The 19,701-nt window shown below is 39.8% G+C and overlaps 2 protein-coding genes across 8 annotated transcripts in view; one reads left to right on the top strand and one right to left on the bottom strand.

Moving 5' to 3' along the window:
* LOC135105048 (carnosine N-methyltransferase-like) overlaps nucleotides 1-13,313 on the top strand; it is a 56,177-nt gene extending 42,864 nt beyond the window's left edge. For 3 of the 4 annotated variants that reach the window (XM_064012958.1, XM_064012955.1, XM_064012957.1), the window contains 6 exons: nucleotides 6,004-6,073; nucleotides 7,156-7,254; nucleotides 7,489-7,653; nucleotides 8,359-8,503; nucleotides 8,739-8,935; nucleotides 10,154-13,313. In XM_064012958.1, coding sequence (XP_063869028.1) covers nucleotides 6,004-6,073; nucleotides 7,156-7,254; nucleotides 7,489-7,653; nucleotides 8,359-8,503; nucleotides 8,739-8,935; nucleotides 10,154-10,378 — 901 coding nt within the window. In that variant the 3' untranslated portion in view covers nucleotides 10,379-13,313. Of the gene's footprint in view, nucleotides 1-6,003; nucleotides 6,074-7,155; nucleotides 7,255-7,488; nucleotides 7,654-8,358; nucleotides 8,504-8,738; nucleotides 8,936-9,273 lie in introns of all 4 variants that reach the window. The other variant, XM_064012956.1, reaches the window with a different exon arrangement.
* The window catches only part of LOC135105049 (uncharacterized), a 22,100-nt gene continuing 14,334 nt past the window's right edge, over nucleotides 11,936-19,701 (bottom strand). For all 4 annotated transcript variants that reach the window (XM_064012967.1, XM_064012971.1, XM_064012972.1 and 1 more), the window contains 7 exons: nucleotides 19,667-19,701; nucleotides 19,432-19,532; nucleotides 17,891-18,060; nucleotides 15,982-16,135; nucleotides 15,268-15,415; nucleotides 14,764-14,916; nucleotides 11,936-14,562 (listed from right to left, as the gene is read on the bottom strand). The exon at nucleotides 19,667-19,701 is cut by the window's right edge and continues 100 nt beyond it. In XM_064012967.1, the coding sequence (XP_063869037.1) occupies nucleotides 14,437-14,562; nucleotides 14,764-14,916; nucleotides 15,268-15,415; nucleotides 15,982-16,135; nucleotides 17,891-18,060; nucleotides 19,432-19,532; nucleotides 19,667-19,701 (887 nt within the window). In that variant the 3' untranslated portion in view covers nucleotides 11,936-14,436. The remainder of the gene's footprint in view (nucleotides 14,563-14,763; nucleotides 14,917-15,267; nucleotides 15,416-15,981; nucleotides 16,136-17,890; nucleotides 18,061-19,431; nucleotides 19,533-19,666) is intronic.

Below are 19,701 nucleotides of genomic sequence, written 5' to 3'. Positions count from 1 at the left end.
TTAGTGTCTCACAACACAAGGGGGCAGTCACAGCCTGCCCTCTAAAGACAACTCTCTTCCCCCACACAAAACTACAAGCACCTAATAACACACACACCCTTCACTCAAAAATTTCAAAATTATCTTGGTGACTCCTATACCAGCCTGGGGAGGGGACGATAAATGTCCCCAGGTCGGACTGCCTTTCTGTCGACGACCCTAAGTGTCTTGACACTCCCCTCAACTTTTTCTTCATTAACTTCTGCAACATTCATGGTCTAAGATCTAATTTTCAATCTGTAGAACACCACCTCTCATCTTCTAAACCTCATCTTCTTTTCCTCACTGAAACTCAGGTGTCTGAGGCAACTGACAGTAGCCCCTTTTCTGTTCCCTCCTACTTTCTCTATCCTCATCTTCAATCCAAAGCTGGATGTCTCCATTCTTGGAGGCTTCAATGTTCACCACCAGCTTTGGCTTTCCTCTCCCTTCACTGACCATCCTGGTGAACTAGCGTTCAACTTTGTTATCCTCCACGATCTAGAGCAATTGGTGCAACACCCTACTTGTATTCCTGACCGTCTTGGAGATACCCCCAACATTCTTGACCTTTTCCTGACCTCTAATTCTTCTGCTTATGCTGTCACCCATTCTTCTCTGTTAGGCTCCTCCGATCACAATCTCATATCTGTATCTTGTCCTATTGCTCCGTTCCCTCCTCAGGATCCCCCTAAGCGAAGGTGCCTCTGGTGTTTTGCCTCTGCTAGTTTGGGGGACCTGAGGAGGTATTTTGCTGATTTTCCTTAGAATGACTACTGCTTCCATGTCAGAGATCCGTCTTTGTGTGCTGAGTGCATAACAGAGGTGATAGTGTCTGGCATGGAGGCATACATTCCTCACTCTTTTTATCGACCTAAACCTTCCAAACCTTGGTTTAAAAACAGCTTGTTCTCATGCTATATGTGATAGAGAGGTGACCCACAAAAGGTACTTAAGCCTTCCATCACCAGAATCTCATGCACTTTATATTTCTGCCCGGAACCATGCCAAGTCTGTTCTCCAACTAGACAAAAACTCTTTCATTAATAGAAAGTGGCAAAACCTTTCAAGATCTAGCTCCCCTCATGACTTCTGGCATCTAGCCAAAAATATCTCCAATAACTTTGCTTCTTTTTTCCCTCCTTTATTTCAGCCAGATGGCACCACTGCTATCTCATCTATTTCTAAAGCTGAACTCTTCGCTCAAACCTTTGCTAAAAACTCTACCTTGGACGATTCTGGGCTTGTTCCTCCCTCTCCTCCACCCTCTGACTACTTCATGCTACCTATTAGAATTCTTCGCAATGATGTTTTCCATGCCCTCACTGGCCCAAACCTTCGGAAGGCTTATGAACCTGATGGGGTCCCTCCTATTGTTCTCTGAAACTGTGCCTCCGTGCTTGTACCTTGCCTAGTCAGACTCTTTCAGCTCTGTCTGTCAACATCTACCTTTCCTTCTTGCTGGAAGTTTGCCTACATTCAGCCTGTTCCTAAAAAGGGTGACCGTTCTAATTCCTCAAACTACTGTCCTATTGCTTTAATTTCCTGCCTATCTAAAGTTTTTGAATCTATCCTCAACAGGAAGATTCTTAAACATCTATCACTTCACAACCTTCTTTCTGATCGCCAGTATGAGTTCTGTCAAGGCTGCTCCAGTGGTGATCTTCCAGCTTTCCTTACTGAGTCTTGGTCATCCTCTTTTAGAGATTTTGGTGAAACTTTTGCTGTTGCCTCGGACATATCAAAAGCTTTTGATAGAGTCTGGCATAAAGCTTTGATTTCCAAACTACCCTTGTACGGCTTCTATCCTTCTCTCTGTAACTTCATCTCAAGTTTCCTTTCTGACCATTCTATTGCTGCTGTGCTAGACAGTCACTGTTCTTCTCTTGAATCTATTAACAGTGGTGTTCCTCAGGATTCTGTCCTGTCACCCACTCTCTTCTTATTATTCATTAATGATCTTCTAAACCAAACTTCTTGTCCTATCCACTCCTACGCTGATGATACCACCCTGCACTTTTCCATGTCTTTTCATAGACGTCCAACCCTTCAGGAAGTAAACATTTCACACAGGGAAGCCACAGAACGTGTGACTTCTGATCTTTCTAAAATTTCTGATTGGGGCAGAGTAAACTTGGTATTGTTCAATGCTTCAAAAACTCAATTCCTCCATCTATCAGCTCAACACAACCTTCCAGACAACTATCCCCTCTTCTTCAATGACACTCAACTGTCCCCCTCTTCTACACTGAACATCCTCGGTCTGTCCTTTACTTATAATCTGAACTGGAAACTTCACATCTCATCTCTTCTAGACAGGATGGAATCAAAAGCTTTTCGTCTCATCAACTCCTCTCCTCTAACTGACTGTCTTCAGCCTCTCTCTCACCGCCGCAATGTTGCATCTCTAGCTGTATTCTACCGCTATTTTTCATGCTAACTGCTCTTCTGATCTTGCTAACTGCATGCCTCCCCTCCTCCCGCGGCCTCGCTGCACAAGACTTTCTTCTTTCTCTCACCCTTATTCTGTCCACCTCTCTAATGCAAGAGTTAACCAGTATTCTCAATCATTCATCCCTTTCTCTGGTAAACTCTGGAACTCCCTGCCTGCTTCTGTATTTCCACCTTCCTATGACTTGAATTCCTTCAAAAGGGAGGTTTCAAGACACATATCCTTCAATTTTTGACTACCACTTTGGACCCTTTTATGGGACTGGCATTTCAGTGGGTATTTTTTTATTGGACTTTTGTTGCCCTTGGCCAGTGTCCCTCCTACATAAAGAAAAAAACCCTACTCTCTGTTGACCCAAATTGAAAGGTTTTGTGGGTCCATGATGGACATGGCTTCCTGGATAGATCAGGTATTAATCACTGGCAGGTCCTTCATAGGGAGCAGATAAGGAGGTACTTGAATCCTTCTCTGCCTTAGAGAGAGAGAGAGAGAGAGATGAGAGAGAGAGAGAGAGAGAGAGAGAGAGGAGGAGAGAGAGAGAGAGAGAGAGAGAGAGAGAGAGAGAGAGAGAGAGAGAGAGAGAGAGAGAGAGAGAGAGAGAGAGAGAGAGAGAGAGAGAGAGAGAGAGAGAGAGAGAGAGAGAGAGAGAGAGAGAGAGAGAGAGAGAGAGAGAGAGAGAGAGAGAGAGAGAGAGAGAGAGAGAGAGAGAGAGAGAGAGAGAGAGAGAGAGAGAGATAGACAGAGATAGACAGACAGAGAGAGAGAGAGAGAGAAAGAGAGAGTGAGAGATAGACAGAGAGGGAGAGATAGAGAGAGAGAGGGAGAGATAGACAGAGAGGGAGAGATAGACAGAGAGAGAGGGAGAGATAGACAGAGAGGGAGAGATAGACAGAGAGAGAGGGAGAGATAGACAGAGAGGGAGAGATAGACAGAGAGAGAGGAAGAGATAGACAGAGAGGGAGAGATAGACAGAGAGGGAGAGATAGATAGACAGAGAGAGAGAGAGAGAGAGAGAGAGAGAGAGAGAGAGAGAGAGAGAGAGAGAGAGAGAGAGAGAGAGAGAGAGAGAGAGAGAGAGAGAGAGAGAGAGAGAGAGAGAGAGAGAGAGAGAGAGAGAGAGAGAGAGAGAGAGAGAGAGAGAGAGAGAGAGAGAGAGAGAGAGAGAGAGAGAGAGAGAGAGAGAGAGAGAGAGAGAGAGAGAGAGAGAGAGAGAGAGAGAGAGAGAGAGAGAGAGAGAGAGAGAGAGAGAGAGAGAGAGAGAGAGAGAGAGAGAGAGAGAGAGAGAGAGAGAGATGAGAAGTTGGAAAAGGAAGAGTTTTTAGGAGGGTAATGTATATGTGAATGAGAAAATGGCACATTTCAAATAGAGAGAAAAGATTGAAATTAAGAGGCATAGAGGAACAATGGAAGACAGCCTTTGTCATTATAAATGGAACTGTATCATCAATGGTTCACCTGAATGACTTTTTGAGAGAGAAAGAGCTGGATGTTGTTGGTATTATGAAAACAAAATTCTGTGATACAACAGACCCATTGGGGATTGGAGAAAGTAAATATAATGTATGGATAAGGAATAGAAAAGAGGAAAGGGAAGGCAGAAGTGAGAAAAAGTGTTAAATTGGAGGAGTTGGTTAGTAGTGAGGGGAACATGGAGGTATTGAGACAAAGTCAAAAGTGAGAATGGAGTAAAACACACTTCATAGTGGTCAAAACAATGGGAGAGCATTGAATATGATGACATGATAAAGGGAGCAGTGGAGTGTCTGGAGATAATGGGAGAGAGTGATAGAATCATCATGATAGGGGATTTCAATTGTGAGGAGGTGTGCTGGGAGGAGTGGCAAACTCTGGGAGTGGAGGGAGTGTGGGGAGGCAGACTACTGTAGTTGGTAATGGAACATGGACTGATACAATGGGTGGGATGGGACACACAAAATTCAACAGTGAAGGTGAATCATTCGGATTGGACAATATTTACCAAAGAACTTCAAATACTCTATGATTATTTGTAGGGCTCCAGATTTCTTATGACTGTCAGAAATAATTTTTCCTCCTTTACAGAGTTTGTCAGAGAGCAAGAAGACCAGTTTTGTGCTCTGTGAGAGGACTGTGTAGGACTAGAGATTATTGTCCAACTTGTAATAGGGACTTTGTAACCATCTTTAAGCCCAGATATGTGGTGCATCTCCACACCATATCCCTGTTCATCTGTAGGGTAATGAGACGAAAATGTGTTTGACAGTGATTTGTGGGTGGTCAAGGTGTGTGCATGCGAAGTTTGGGCAATGACTACAAGTGTTGTTTTCAATAAGATTATTGAATCTTACTGCAGTTCTTAGGGCATGCAGCTGGAAATGTATCATGACCTTTGTGTTCTGTCTTAAAGGTGCGACTCCTAAATGTTTGGATATTTTTCTCAATGGCCTCTTGTGGCAGCTCTAGAGACTGTCCATTGACAAACTTGTTCTAGCAGGTGCAGTGCACATTCTGTTCTTGATCTAGTCCCTCTGGTCCTTCTGTGGAGGGGAGATAGGGACTTTCTTCTGGTTCACCTCCCTCCTTTCAGCTTGTTATTGCTACTTTTGTCCTTCCTAAATCTTGTGAGGCAATACTGTAGTGGGAACAATGTACTGTACCTAATAGTCTGTTTCATAGTTTTGGATTGTGTGATTTAATTATTTGGGGAGCAAAACTCAGGAATCAATCTCTATAGTAATAATTAATAATTACGAGGTCTTGTATGTGTGAGAAGTCAGGTGGAGCTAAACACATCACGATGTTCAACTGCTTAGCATGGGGTTTGATGGGAAGTGTTTTTCTTGGAACAGGAGGGATTTTGGTGTGGAACACGGACACTTGAGGTGTTGGTTTAGAGGTCTGGATTGTGTAGCTTTGTCAGCATAGCAGGTATGTGATAGTGTATTTCAGTGTGAAGATATTGTTGGGCAAAGTGTTGGATGTTAATGAAATGTAGGGAGTGGGAGAGAGGATGATTAGAGTGCACCATGGGTGTGTTGCAGGAGTTTCACCATGATGTTTTAGGACCGTAGCTGCAGCCGTCTTCACCAGTGTGTGCCTGTCTACTGGAGGAGTGGTGTAGTGAGTGGCAACCCTGAGCCCTATCAGTTTGTGGTGACAAGAGGGAGATGCCTGTCATCACTGTCAGCAGGGGACCAGAAGCGTTTGTGTGAATGAGGGTTACATGTTGTGTCTCTCAGCTGGAAATTTTGAGGTGTACAAGTTTTATTTAGTTATTTCTTTTTTGTTGTGAGTTTACATGAGTTGTACACTGATTTATTCTGATATCCATTAAAGTGTTATTTGTATGTTTTATGTTTGTTTACCTTAGCAGGAGATTTTTTTCACTTCAGTGGTGAAGTTAAGTTGAGCCCAGGCTGGCTGGTGGGCAGCTGGTACTTCATTACATATGTGTAATAACAAATTATGATTTTTAAAGTAAAATATTGTTGCTGCTGCTGCTGCTGCTTCATCTAAATAACAAAAATGATGATGATGATGATCTTCCCTCCCAGGCTGGATGTGAAGATGATGAAGGTGACTCATCTTCCCCCAGGAAGAGAATGCATCAATCTTGATTTCCAGGTAAGCCTTGAGAAGTCATCTGGTAAAATAGGTGTTCAGTTACTTATTTGCATATTTATGGTAAAGCTTTGTTTTAAGAATCATCAGTATCCAAGAAACAAATGATGGGCAGAGTATTTTGAGGATATTTTTCTGTACATATCTGAGCATATTGAAGTCCAGAAGTTAGAAATGTATTAAGAACATAGTGTAAGTCTGTGGGATTGCTGTGCGCAGGTTCTTTCCTCCTCAAGCTGTTTGCTCTCCTACTGTTGGCACAGCATGCTGGACAAGACACTATTCATTCATTAGTACCAAAATCTTTAAGTATGAAATCTGAAATGATTACTTGGCATAAAATTGATGCCTTCTTAATAGTTTTGTTGTGAATTAAGATAGTTATCACAAAATATATGCATTATTCTAAAAGCAAAAGATAATGTACTGAAAATGGTTGGTAATCCCAAAACTTGTATGTAAATGACTTGTTCTGTGTGGTGCAGAAAATGGAGAGAATGCTACAGTTGTGGATGGAGACTCAGAACTCATCCATTCTCTTTTCACCAGCACTCTTATTAAAGAAAAGACAGATAAGGGTGCTGTGGAGATGAAATTGATTAAGTGGTCATTGGTGATGCTGTAACATTTTCTCTCTCTCTCTCTCTCTCTCTCTCTCTCTCTCTCTCTCTCTCTCTCTCTCTCTCTCTCTCTCTCTCTCTCTCTCTCTCTCTCTCTCTCTCTCTCTCTCTCTCTCTCTCTCTCTCTCTCTCTCTCTCTCTCTCTCTCTCTCTCTCTCTCTCTCTCTCTCTCTCTCTCTCTCTCTCTCTCTCTCTCTCTCTCTCTCTCTCTCTCTCTCTCTCTCTCTCTCTCTCTCTCTCTCTCTCTCTCTCTCTCTCTCTCTCTCTCTCTCTCTCTCTCTCTCTCTCTCTCTCTCTCTCTCTCTCTCTCTCTCTCTCTCTCTCTCTCTCTCTCTCTCTCTCTCTCTCTCTCTCTCTCTCTCTCTCTCTCTCTCTCTCTCTCTCTCTCTCTCTCTCTCTCTCCTGTTGAAGAAAACATATGCAGATGAACCAGTTTCTGGCATGATAATAGGGATTGTTTTCCAGGTGAGAGTGACACCAGGGAAGAAGGCAAAGTGGATGAAAATGACAACATCAGAAATTAACCACATGGAAGACAACCACATTGCTTCATGCTCTCTGAAGGTGACATACAGGGCTGGGAGCAAAGGATAAAGTTATGAGATTGTGTGTGGCCTTCTTTCCCAAAGACTTTTTTTAAACTGTTGTGCCAGTATAATCTGAATTAATTCAGGTATATATATATATATATATATATATATATATATATATATATATATATATATATATATATATATATATATATATATATATATATATATATATATATATATATATATATATATATATATCCAACAGATAAACAAAATGTTGGAGAAGAGCCTGGTGATATCAGGGTACATGCCAGGTGTACACTCACATGCCTATCTTGCTCTTGGACATGGGATCATTCCTAACCTTGGTGTGCAGCAACTCATTGATGAATGGCAGACATTCACACTACAGCTGCGCCAAGGGATTCAGGTGCGTGCATGGAGGGGAAGCAAATGGAAGCAAGACCAAGGCAGAGGTGTATGAAGATCATTTGCACAGTAATGTGGACATATCTACTCTCTTATAAAGATAATAGACATATTCATCCCAGGAAAGAATAAAGTAAGTGTTTGCATAATACAAGATAATGATGTATGATGGATGTGAACCACACAACTTAGTATATTCAAGTTTTGTCCTAATCACTATTGCTCTCTCTCTCTCTCTCTCTCTCTCTCTCTCTCTCTCTCTCTCTCTCTCTCTCTCTCTCTCTCTCTCTCTCTCTCTCTCTCTCTCTCTCTCTCTCTCTCTCTCTCTCTCTCTCTCTCTCTCTCTCTCTCTCTCTCTCTCTCTCTCTCTCTCTCTCTCTCTCTCTCTCTCTCTCTCTCTCTCTCTCTCTCTCTCTCTCTCTCTCTCTCTCTCTCTCTCTCTCTCTCTCTCTCTCTCTCTCTCTCTCTCTCTCTCTCTCTCTCTCTCTCTCTCTCTCTCTCTCTCTCTCTCTCTCTCTCTCTCTCTCTCTCTCTCCTTTTACTTCTTTGCTAATCACACAGCACAGAACAATATATATATATATATATATATATATATATATATATATATATATATATATATATATATATATATATATATATATATATATATATATATATATATATATATATATATATATATATATATATATATATATATATCCAGATACAGGATCACTTGGGCACAGCACTGGTGGCTCTCTCATGCTGTGAACGTGTTCATGGCCACTTCACCTTCATAGTTGACTTGTTGCAGCTGAGGAATATGAAGGTGCTACGTTTAGGCAGCAAAGCAGTCACTTCTTTTAAAAGTAAGTTGGTCTGTATCAAGAAGAGGAGAAAAAGTAAGTGAAGAAAAGCTAGTGAATTGTAAAGTTTGTTTAAATTCAAATCATTATTATGAGAAGGACATGAATATAAGAGCCCACAGCAGATTGAGGAAAGTAGTAACTAGTGAATATTAGTTTCTATTTGTTGGTTTACATTTTTGTAGTCTGAAAAGTGAATAATTATGGGTATATAATGATATTCCATGGATGGTCTCAGCAAGGGTGAGTGTGTGGGTACGTGCAATAGTGATGACAGAAGGATGCAAAGCAAAAGAGAAAGAGTTGCACTCCATGCCCCTTGAACGACCCAAAGATCAAGACAAGCATGGTTGGGAGGCTGCCTTTAAGAGCAACTGCTCCACCACTTTCTCTATACCCAAGGAAAAAATTACTTCTTCATGTGTCATCTTGGAGGTAAGACCAATGGTCTACAGTCTAGCAAGGACCTTTCTTATTTGTGTGGAGGCTAGTATTTTTCATTGAGACTTTAACATATTAGTTGGGGTTCATCTGATAGAAACTACTTTCATATTATAATCAGGTCACTGCTACACAATATTCTAAATCAAATTATGTCTAATGTGGATGTCAGTTTGCTTCCAAGTTATACTCTAGTGTGGGGAATTTAAAGTCTAATGCAGGGATGGGCTGCAACAAGCCACATAGAAGTCTGTAATGTGGAGCAGGTTAACATTAATGTTAGGGGGTAAGCATGCCACTGTTACTACTGCTGCCAGCCCTTCTACCCACAGTGATGCTAGTTTAGTGAGAAGGGCTGGCTGTGGCCACCACTTCTGTTGCTGCTGTTGCTGCCATACAAGGTGATGCAAGTTTAGTGAGGAGGACAGACTGTAGCTGCTGCCACCATCACCGCCATACAGAGTGATGCAAGTTTAGGGAGGAGAAGGACAGGTTACAGCTGCTACTACCATCACTGCCATACACAGTGATGCAAGTTTAGTGAGGAGAAGGACAGGCTGCAGCTGCTGCTGCCATCACTGCCATACACAGTGATGCAAGTTTAGTAAAGAAAGGGTGGATTGCAGCCATTGCCACTACTGCCATACACAGTGATGCAAGTTTAGTGAAGAGAGGGATGGGCTGCAGTTGCTGCTACCTTACACAGTGATGTGAGTTTAGAGATAGGGACAGGCTGCAGTAGTGACTGGTGCCATCCACAGTGTTCATCAGCTGTGTGTAAAGAATGGGTCAGTGTGTTTTTTTTTAATGATTGTTACTGTACTGTACATAGTGAATTTTATTAATTATCCTTTTGATGTTTTATGAACTCCTATGTATTTATTACCTTCAGTTATGTGCATAAAAACTTGAATGTTATAGGTGGTCTGGAAATATTTTATTTTACTATTTGAGGGGCCTGTGTCAGCTATGTCAGAACCACAGTCATTTTCTGGCATTGCTTAAAACTGTAATGCAGATCATGTCCAATGTGGGCTGATAGTGAAACTGAACCCCTGCATTAGTGGCAACCTGATGGTATACACACATATGTATGTTATATTTATTTACCTATTTATGTTTATATTCTGTCTCTCTGCTTTTCTTTTTTCTTTCTCTCAGAATCTCTCTCTCTCTGATGATTTGAAATAAGAGGTAGTTATCCAAATACAGGTTCATGGCCGAGCCCGGCAGACTGTAACATTCAATGAGTCTCTACTGGGCAAAGTGATCCTTGGACCTGAGGAACTCTTTGGTGGGGAAGATAATGGTCAGCCAGTGCTTGGTGTGGAATCTGTCAGTGTGCCTGGAGACCCACTGGATGCCCGACTCACACATTGGGGTCTTACCATCAGACGCATGGCAAAAGTAGAAATGTGGCACAGATTGCAGATATGATTATATATATCATGATGCTTTTATTTTTGTCTTGAAGATGAGAGGAAGAAATGTTAGTTGTTGTCTGCACTATTACAGAATAATGATCAGTAATTAGATTAGTAATCAGATCGTATACTATACACATGTATTGTTTTGAAGTACTGTTTTTTCATGTTGACATTGCACAGAGAATTATGTTTGTGGCCTGCTTTGTGACAGTACATTAAACCAAACAATAGTGGTACAATACCTATAGGATGATGAAGGGATGTATTATACTACTAATGGGAAAATATTCCATAAAAATTAGGTAAAGAACTTAAGAAATGGTTTTAGGAGAATATACCTTAGGGGTTGGGGTTCCTTTTGCATACAGAAACATATAGAAAAAAAAAAATAATAAAGCCCTACTTATAATGCATCATAGACATCCCCCATCTTGCATGGATTGCTCACTTTATGGGGTTGGGGATGTACCATACAGTCGAAACTCTTTGTATCAGATATGTGTTAAATATAAAATAAAGGAAATTGTTTTGTAAAATAAATGAAATTAATGCAATTATACCTTTATTGAGACTAAAAATAAAACAGGCACTTTTCCTGAGTTTATAAGATTCACATAAACAGTTATAGTTTCTCTTTGGTTCTGCAATATAAACAAACACATTTTCCTTACATATTGTTCAACAAAATGAAGGCATATTCTCCTTAGTTATTAAGATTAGACATAACAAGAAGGCACATTTTCATGTGTTTATAAGATGAAACAAAATAAGAAGACACATTTGCAAGGATTTATGAGATCCAGTAATATTGAAATGCTATTTTTCCTAATTTTGCAGGTAGAAATATATCAGTGCCCTTTAAAAATAAAAATAAAAAGCATTGTTGCACATTAAATGATCCAAGGGGTGTCTGAAAATGAGTATATTTAGTCTTATTTTCTCCCTTGTCACCTTGCCACATCTTCATTCCATGAGAAGTGGGAGGTAGCTTTGGAGCCAAACTGGGAGCTCATTCACAAGAATTGATTTAGTGTGTATTGATTGGAAATCAGGACTGCAAATTTTATGGCATGCATACAGGTTGAGTGTCTGTGTTGTAGTGGTTTGTGTGCTGTGTTATGAACAAGCAGGAACTGGTTCAAGTTGGTGTTGAGCTCACCAGCTCAACATCCTTCCTTTGGGTTAGTTGATAAATAGATACCTGGGAAAGCCTGAGGAAGGTAAATTGTGGAAACATGGATGCCACAGTGGTCCTATGCATCAAGATAATGGATATCACTCACCACAGGCTCAAAGACCATTGAGGCCAAGGTGAGCACTGAGGATATGCATAGTTGTAGCACATGCTGTATAACTTTCCTTTTGATCTTTATACAAGTTGATAAACAAGATAGCCAAGTCTGCTTTAGTGTTGTGAGATATGTATTTTGGCAGCAGGAAAAGGAATTTGATTCTCTGTAGACGTTCCCTCAACTCTTTTTACTTTAGTCTTGGACTCCTGCAGTCATAACTCAGTCAATAAAGGAATATCTAAGATTTGGTGTGTGCAGGGGATAGATACCACATGGACCATAACATTATATCTTTAATGATTACAGTTTTGTATACTCATAGCTTTAAAATACACCTGAAATATATGCACATTCACAATACTAGTTACTCTTTCTAGTCACATATCTCAGTATACATATGAAATTATACACATATGTATATAGCTCTTTTATCTTGAAAACAAGGATACTCCTGGTGTGACAGAAGCTATTTACATGAAGTGTACAACAGTGGACACTACAATAGTACACAGCTGAATTTTGTTGCTACCTGAAACATCTTCCCCAATCCTGACCTGTCATCAGAGAACAATCTCAGGAGTCTACAGCTGCTGCCTGTGATCTCTCTCTCACAGTCCTCACTCACATAAGGGATAAACACATTTGGGATGGAAGGGAGAAAAAACAAACAAAAAACAAGATTATCATCTGCTACACATTAAGCACCTGCAATCAGCCTAAGATGTGATAGGGCTCTAGGAAGCCTGTGAAGAGCACCTGTTAATACTGAAGCAGGTGCTTGGCCTACTGCAGGTGATCAGCACAGCATAAGCACCATTGCCACAGCACTCCTACCATTACCAAGAGGAAATAATTGCATGGGGAAAATAGGTAGAGGGACTAGAAACAGCTCTGCTCATGAGATTGTAGTAATAAGAATGTGAAAGAAATATTAATAACACTGAAAAATAGTAAAAGAAATTACACAAGAAAATATGTAGTGAGATCCTGAAAGCCTGACAGAATAACCACAAAGCTTGCTTTCAGCCAAAATGCCAGGACAGTGCTTGTGTGGCAGCTTGAGGGATGGGTGGGCCAGAAGTTAACTAATGAATGCCATAAGGAAGACAGATGCCATTACTGATATAAAACATCAGTTTTTGGGACATTCAGACCCCAAAGCAGAACAAGCTGCAGCCCTGGCTGGTCCTCATGGACAGTACCAACAAGTTAAAGAAAAATTTGTTACGCAAAGTTGTAAAAGACCACAACAATACAGGTTTCACATTTATCAGATGAAGTTAAATCAAGTGTGTAATGCCATTTTGACATTGATATTTTAAGTAAAAAAAAAAAAAATGAAACTGAATGTTGAATTACAATTTTGACATTTAATCTGCTGAAAAAAAAGTTAGAAAAAAGTTTGAACAGCAGTACAGTCTTGACACTTAACTTTGATACATCCAACAAACAAGATTATTGGATTCACAATTTGGAACTTTAGTTATGTACAGAAGATAATGAGTGAAGGTGTGTTCATGAGTGTACGATCAACAGCTATGTTATCTCTTGGGTATGTCTTTATTGTTGTGCCAAGTCTCTCTCTCTCTCTCTCTCTCTCTCTCTCTCTCTCTCTCTCTCTCTCTCTCTCTCTCTCTCTCTCTCTCTCTCTCTCTCTCTCTCTCCTCTCTCTCTCTCTCTCTAATAATACATAAAAGAATATATTGGCACTGACAGTCTACCACACATTTGATGTTTTTGTTGTTACTGATGCACGTGGTACAGCTGTGGATGACAGAAGAGCTGACGGTGATGTTGATAGTCAGGAGGGACAGCAGTACCTTGCTATCACAGCCTTCATAAATTATAAATAATTATGGTCTAGTATGAAAAAAATTATAGACCATACATTTTCTTTCTATGTACATAAGTTATTCTTTTAAGTAAAAATTAGATAAAACAGTAACAATTCTATAAGCCACTCGAGAGGGTATCTCTCTCCCTCTTTATTTATAGTATATATCTTGTAAAAAGTAATTATATCTGGCTCTGTACAGACATTCCTGTTGGCATACCTCTGCAGCAATGCTGGAATGTTAAATGTAATGGTGAGGAAGGAAAGATTATCCTTCAGATACAACCTGAGTATCAAAAGTAAAATTATGACAAATGATGACCTGCTCGGCAGTGTCTGACAGAGTTAGGGACTAGGCTTTCCTCTCCTAAAGCATAAAATGCTGAAAAAAGCCAACCACTGATGCATAAGTCTTCAATACATACTGCTGTTTGACATTTTTATGTTTGCATATGTCATCCTTATTCTGATTTAGTGGACTTACTCTAGATTTGTATAAGCATATTACAGGAAGATCTTTCTTTTACAGTATTTTTCACTCAAACTTAAAAGAAAGAAAGAAAAAAACTTTAACAGCCTAAATTGAGGACTTATGTTGAGCTGACGTCAGGAATTTTCACATTCACCCACCTCACATAGGAGACAGTGTTGGCTGGTAGTGTGTGAGAACTTCGGTGACAACAGAAGTCGAAAAAGATATGGAAAGCTCTAAAGCCACATCATCATAACTACACAATATTTCCTTTCCTCTCTTCCCCTGAGAGCACAGACAAAGATGATCAAGGTTGCAGCAAGTGTTTTGGGTCTGTACAAACTACACGACTGCCAGTTGAAGTGACTTGAACCCACACAACACCTCTCCAGGAGGCTCTTGGAATTATGCACCACAGCCTGCCTTTGATCACTCAGGCATAGCATAGGGGATGAAGTTTGTCCAGGAATCTACTCCTCAGACTCCTCATCTGGGAACTCAAGAATAGCTCGTCCAGGGATGATGCCTCGACCAATTTTGGCTAGTGCTTCATTGGCCTGGTCAGCTGAGAATATGGTGTGAGGGGGAGGCTCAATCTGGAATAGAGGATAAAGATGCTGCTGATGAATCAATGATATACAAAGCTCAGCTGAGTTTCATGCTAATTAATTTTCATTACATTTTTTGTGTTCCCTGTCCATCTCATTTCTTGTTCACAATCAAATCAAATTACTTCAGGCAGAATCTTTACAGTAGGTAGTAACTGAGAAATGTAGAAAGATGATGCACAATCTCACCTCGCCTGTGGACACAAGGTGCACTAGATTCCTCAGTTGGTTCAGTGTTCCAAACTCAATGGGGATGAGGTGGTGGTTCTCTTTCTCTGCCACTGGCCCAAAGCGGGAAATGAGACCCTCAGAATGCTCTGAGCTTAGTAGCAGCACACCATCCTGTTTGGAGAAGAAGCATGTAGTGATGAGAATTCTGTAGGTACTGCTTGCAATTAATACAGATTATGAAGTCAGGCCAGGAGCAGCAATATTACTTTGGAGACTATGTCATTCAGCCATACAGAAATATGCATCTCCTCCACACATTATTTTTTGATGCTTACTGTTAGTTTTGATGTAATTTCTCATATGTATTAGCCAACTACATTTACCACTTCCATATACAACTAATAGCAAGCTTCCTGTATTTAGTGCAAAGGATATTATGAATTCCTGTGACTGACAGAACTAAAGATTATAAAGCAGATATTATTAAGCTGAGTTCAGTGAATCAACATAAATCTTACTCACAGGGGCTAGGCATTTGAGGGCACGACGAATGGACCTTGAGGTAGCACTGAAGTCGATGACAATATCCACATATCCTCCACATGCATCCTTAGTGCGCTCCACCAGCTGTTCCTCATACAGATCCTCATTCCACTGCACCACATTGACCCTGAGGCACCACAAGGCACCATTAGCACATGCATCCTTTTGTGAATGGTACAGTGAGCTTATAATGTATGTAGTTCTTACAGTGGTTTATTTACAAATTGTAGCATATTTAATGATATTTACTACATCAAGTGAAGTTTTATGCAATGAAAGTTGATGCTTGACAAAAGAAGGAAATAAAGAAGAAAAGAATTATGTGTAACAAATTAAGTTAAACCAAATAAAATCATAAATAAAAGAAAAGAATATTGAGAATATTGTAAATATAAAAGCATCAATGATGAAATTGCAACAATTGCAAAGCACATTTATCATACAATTAAATATACTGAGAATAGATTGCTCTCATGAAGTTTCGCCAGGTGGAAGAAAGGCTTGGAACAAAATGGCTTAAGGTTGATGAGCTAGTTATAAGTTGAAATTATAAGATATGAAAAGATGAGTGAGAGGACAAGAAGTATGGATGTGTGGAGGGGCACAAAATTAATTTTTTCTGTAGTGGGTACTCCTTCAAAGAAAAGTTGCCTCTGAACCAGCAGAGATGATGGATAGCCATTATTTACTCACTTCAAATACTCGTGTGCAATAGATATTCCTTCATCACGGAGACATGCCACATTAATAATGATGCGTTCCCTCTTTTCTGGCCAGTAGAAACGGGCAATTCTCATGGCCCACAGAGCCAGCCCTCCAGTCCCCACCAACAGCAGCTTGCACTGACCTGCATTCCAAAAAAAAAAAAAGAAAAAAGAGGAAATTAGTTGTATTTGCCTCAGGGTAATGTTATAATGATCAATGAGTGAATGTCACATAAATGCACTCTTTACTGTCCATTCTTAGTTGTATTATGCAAGATTTTAGTTAGGAGTGTGCTGTTCTTTTTCCATGTAAATTTTTGTAAAATTTTATAAGCTAACTAAACTAACTAATCAACTACCATAAATCTCTCTCTTCCAGATAGTATTACTTCTAATATGAGACTAAATTCAATTTCTTGAACAGCTAGACTTCCTTGCATCCATACTCTTGAAAGTCTTCTGCAGTGTGGCAGTCAACATAAAAATTTGCACATGGGAGGAGGTGGGAAGTCATGCAGTTAACAAATTCAAAAGAGCAGTCAGCATCAAAATAACAGAAGATAGTAAATGATGCAACAATAAAGTGAGAGACTGAAGAGAGTCAGTCAGAGGGGACAATGATGAGGTGAAAGGCTTTGACTTTCCCTGTCAAGAAAAGCTATAAGAATGGAGGCCCCCAAAATTTAGAGGCATACTCTATCTAAGGGTAAATAAGGCCCTTGTATATGTAGAGTGAACAACTGTGAAGGGGAAAAAGATGGGTGAGATGAGATATGACACCCAGCTTCTTAGAGGCTGGCAAGGTTTTGGCAAGAAAAGAAATATGTAATTTCCAGTTAAGAGTTTTAGTAAAGATCAGATCAAGGATACTTAATGCAGAAGAGGGGGATACTTGGCTAGAAGACAAGGTATTGAGTGAAATAAGGTTTGTTCTGCTCCATTTTGAGATTAGAGAAAGATCACAAGTCAGCCATCCTATGGCATCCTTTCTTAATTTTATAATTTTTGCAGAACTGTATGTCTGAAAAGTAACCCAGAAGTTGCAGGGTAGTCATCAGCATAAGAGTGAAAAGGAGAGTGAGATTATGATCATTGATGAATACTAGGAAAAGAGTGAATGATAGGCTAGAGCTCTGAGGAATATCATTGTTATTAGAATTAGGAGAACAGTGACCATCTACCAGTGCTACAAAAGAAGGCTATAGGAGGAAATCTGTGATGAAGGAGAAGGGAGAGAAGCTTATAAATCAAAGGATTGCATCAGAATCTAAATTAACAGAAAAATTTAACTAAAACTCCCTAAAAGAGGATAACCAAGGCTGAGGGAGAACAGCCAGATCAGCCTTTACAGAAGCTATAAAAGGTAATTAGAGAGAATGTTGTGAATGGACACATGTCCCTGAAGTTTCTTATTTAGGACCGATTCAGAGACTTTATATAGGCAGGAAATAAAAGCAATATGGTGGTAGTTTGAGGGATTAGAGTGATTGCACTTTTTAGGAATAAGATGAATGTAATCAAACATCCAGCATGAAGAAAAGGTAGATGTAGACAGGCAAAGGCTGAAGAGTTTGACTAAACAACACACAAGCATAGACACACAGTTTTCTGAGAATAGCAGGGAGTTACTGCTAAGATGTCTACGTGTGGATGGATTTGTCAAAGATTAGGGTAGCAGAAACATCTTTTCACTGACCAAAGGTAAAATGAAGAGGAATAAAAGACTGTAGCACTTGGGAAGGGACAAACAGAAAAGAAGACTTTTGGGAGTATAATCGCATCATGGATAAGAAAGGGTAACCTGAGATGACATGCACATTATACAGATACTGAATGAAGACAGATTCCTCAGTACCACTACCATGATCCTCAGTATTACCACTATCAGTACCACTGACCTGTCTCTCCCTTCTCTGCCAGGACCTTCTCCACATGCTTATGGGCACTGAAGACAGTGTTCATGGCCCACAGTGCACCTGAAGGCAGCATGGCAGCTGTGCTGAGGCTCATGTTCTCAGGCACCTTGATCAAGTACTGTACTTCTGGTACTGCTATGTATTCAGCATACCTGTGGGAAGGGAGGGATGGGGACACGAGTCAGAATATTGGCCAATCGTGGGTATAAGATATGTGTGTGTGTGTGTGTGTGTGTGTGTGTGTGTGTGTGTGTGTGTGTGTGTGTGTGTGTGTGTGTGTGTGTGTGTGTGTGTGTGTGTGTGTGTGTCTATATATATATATATATATATATATATATATATATATATATATATATATATATATATATATATATATATATATATATATATATATATATATATATATATATATATATATATATATATATCTCATTGAATGTGATAGCTAGTTGAGCATTTATTATTTTTCTTAAGATATTTTCCTTATATCTTATGATTGTCTTATATTCTTTTTTAATTGGCTGTATGACTTCGCCGAAGCTAGTCATTTTCGCTAGATCGCGATTTCGGGTCCTTGACCCTTCTTCAGCAGCAAAGGTCTATCCGTGTTGAGGGTGTCGGAGAGAATGGCTCAAGCTGATTGCGGGGGTGTATTTATACCGGTAGGCTTGTCACCCCCTGCGCGTCCTGGTCTCTGATTGGCTGACGGCTGTCGCGGGCTGTGCTGGGCTGCTATCCAAGCTGGGTCTTCGCGTGCTTGGTAATGCTTGTAGGTCTTCGGATTGTTGATTTAATGTAGGGTTTGTCTCTTTTATATATAGTGCTTCTAAGATGGGGAGATGCCTGGTGTCTGGGCATGTAGTTAGGATCTCCGTTTTATCTACTAGCATTTCTCTTGTGATGTTTATGTTATGCTTCTCCTTCAGATGTTTCTTGGGTGCTCCTGTTGCGAGGTGGAAAGTTAGTCGTTGGGAGAGTCTTGTTGTCGTCATGCCAACATAGGTGGAGGGAAGGACTTCACAGTTTCCTTGGTTACACGTAAACCTATATATGACATGTGACTTCTGAAGGCTCTCTTTCTCTTTTGAGGGGTTATTTTTCAGAAGAAGATGGCTGGTTTTCTTGGTGTTGTAATAAATTATCAGTTTAACTGTCTGTCAGGGTCGGAAGGCTAATTCCGACCCTGACAGACAAGTTAATTAAAGCTAATTAAAAAAGAATATAAGACAATCATAAGATATAAGGAAAATATCTTAAGAAAAATAATAAATGCTCAACTAGTTATCACATTCAATATGTATTAGAGAAAGACTCCTGCCCATATACACCCTTAATATATATATATATATATATATATATATATATATATATATATATATATATATATATATATATATATATATATATATATATAAATATATAATTTTTGGAGAAGAAACACTGCTTGTAGAAACATGTTAACTAGTATTAACAGCTAATAACAGTAATGATGAGTAGAAGAAGGGTGCAGAGCACTGCCTTACCCTGGGGGATGGCCTTCGTAGGGATACACAATAACTCTGTCTCCAGGCTGCAAATCTGTCTCTCCCACTTCTTCACCAAGTGCATCCACTGTCCCAGCCACCTGCAACATAATGGCCAGCTTTTAATAAAATTACACACTTCAAATATTAAAAGAACATGACTATAATCAAATTATGTACATCTTAAATTTGCAATTTACTGTTAACAAAATACAAAAGTGGCTGACAAGCTTACCTCATATCCAGGGAAAAGTGAGGTATCTCTAACTG

Source organism: Scylla paramamosain, chromosome 11, assembly GCF_035594125.1.
Source record: "Scylla paramamosain isolate STU-SP2022 chromosome 11, ASM3559412v1, whole genome shotgun sequence".
NCBI classification, from domain to species: Eukaryota; Metazoa; Arthropoda; class Malacostraca; order Decapoda; family Portunidae; genus Scylla; species Scylla paramamosain.
The sequence above is the reverse complement of the archived record's forward strand: the minus strand, read 5'-3'. Positions and strand labels throughout refer to the sequence as shown.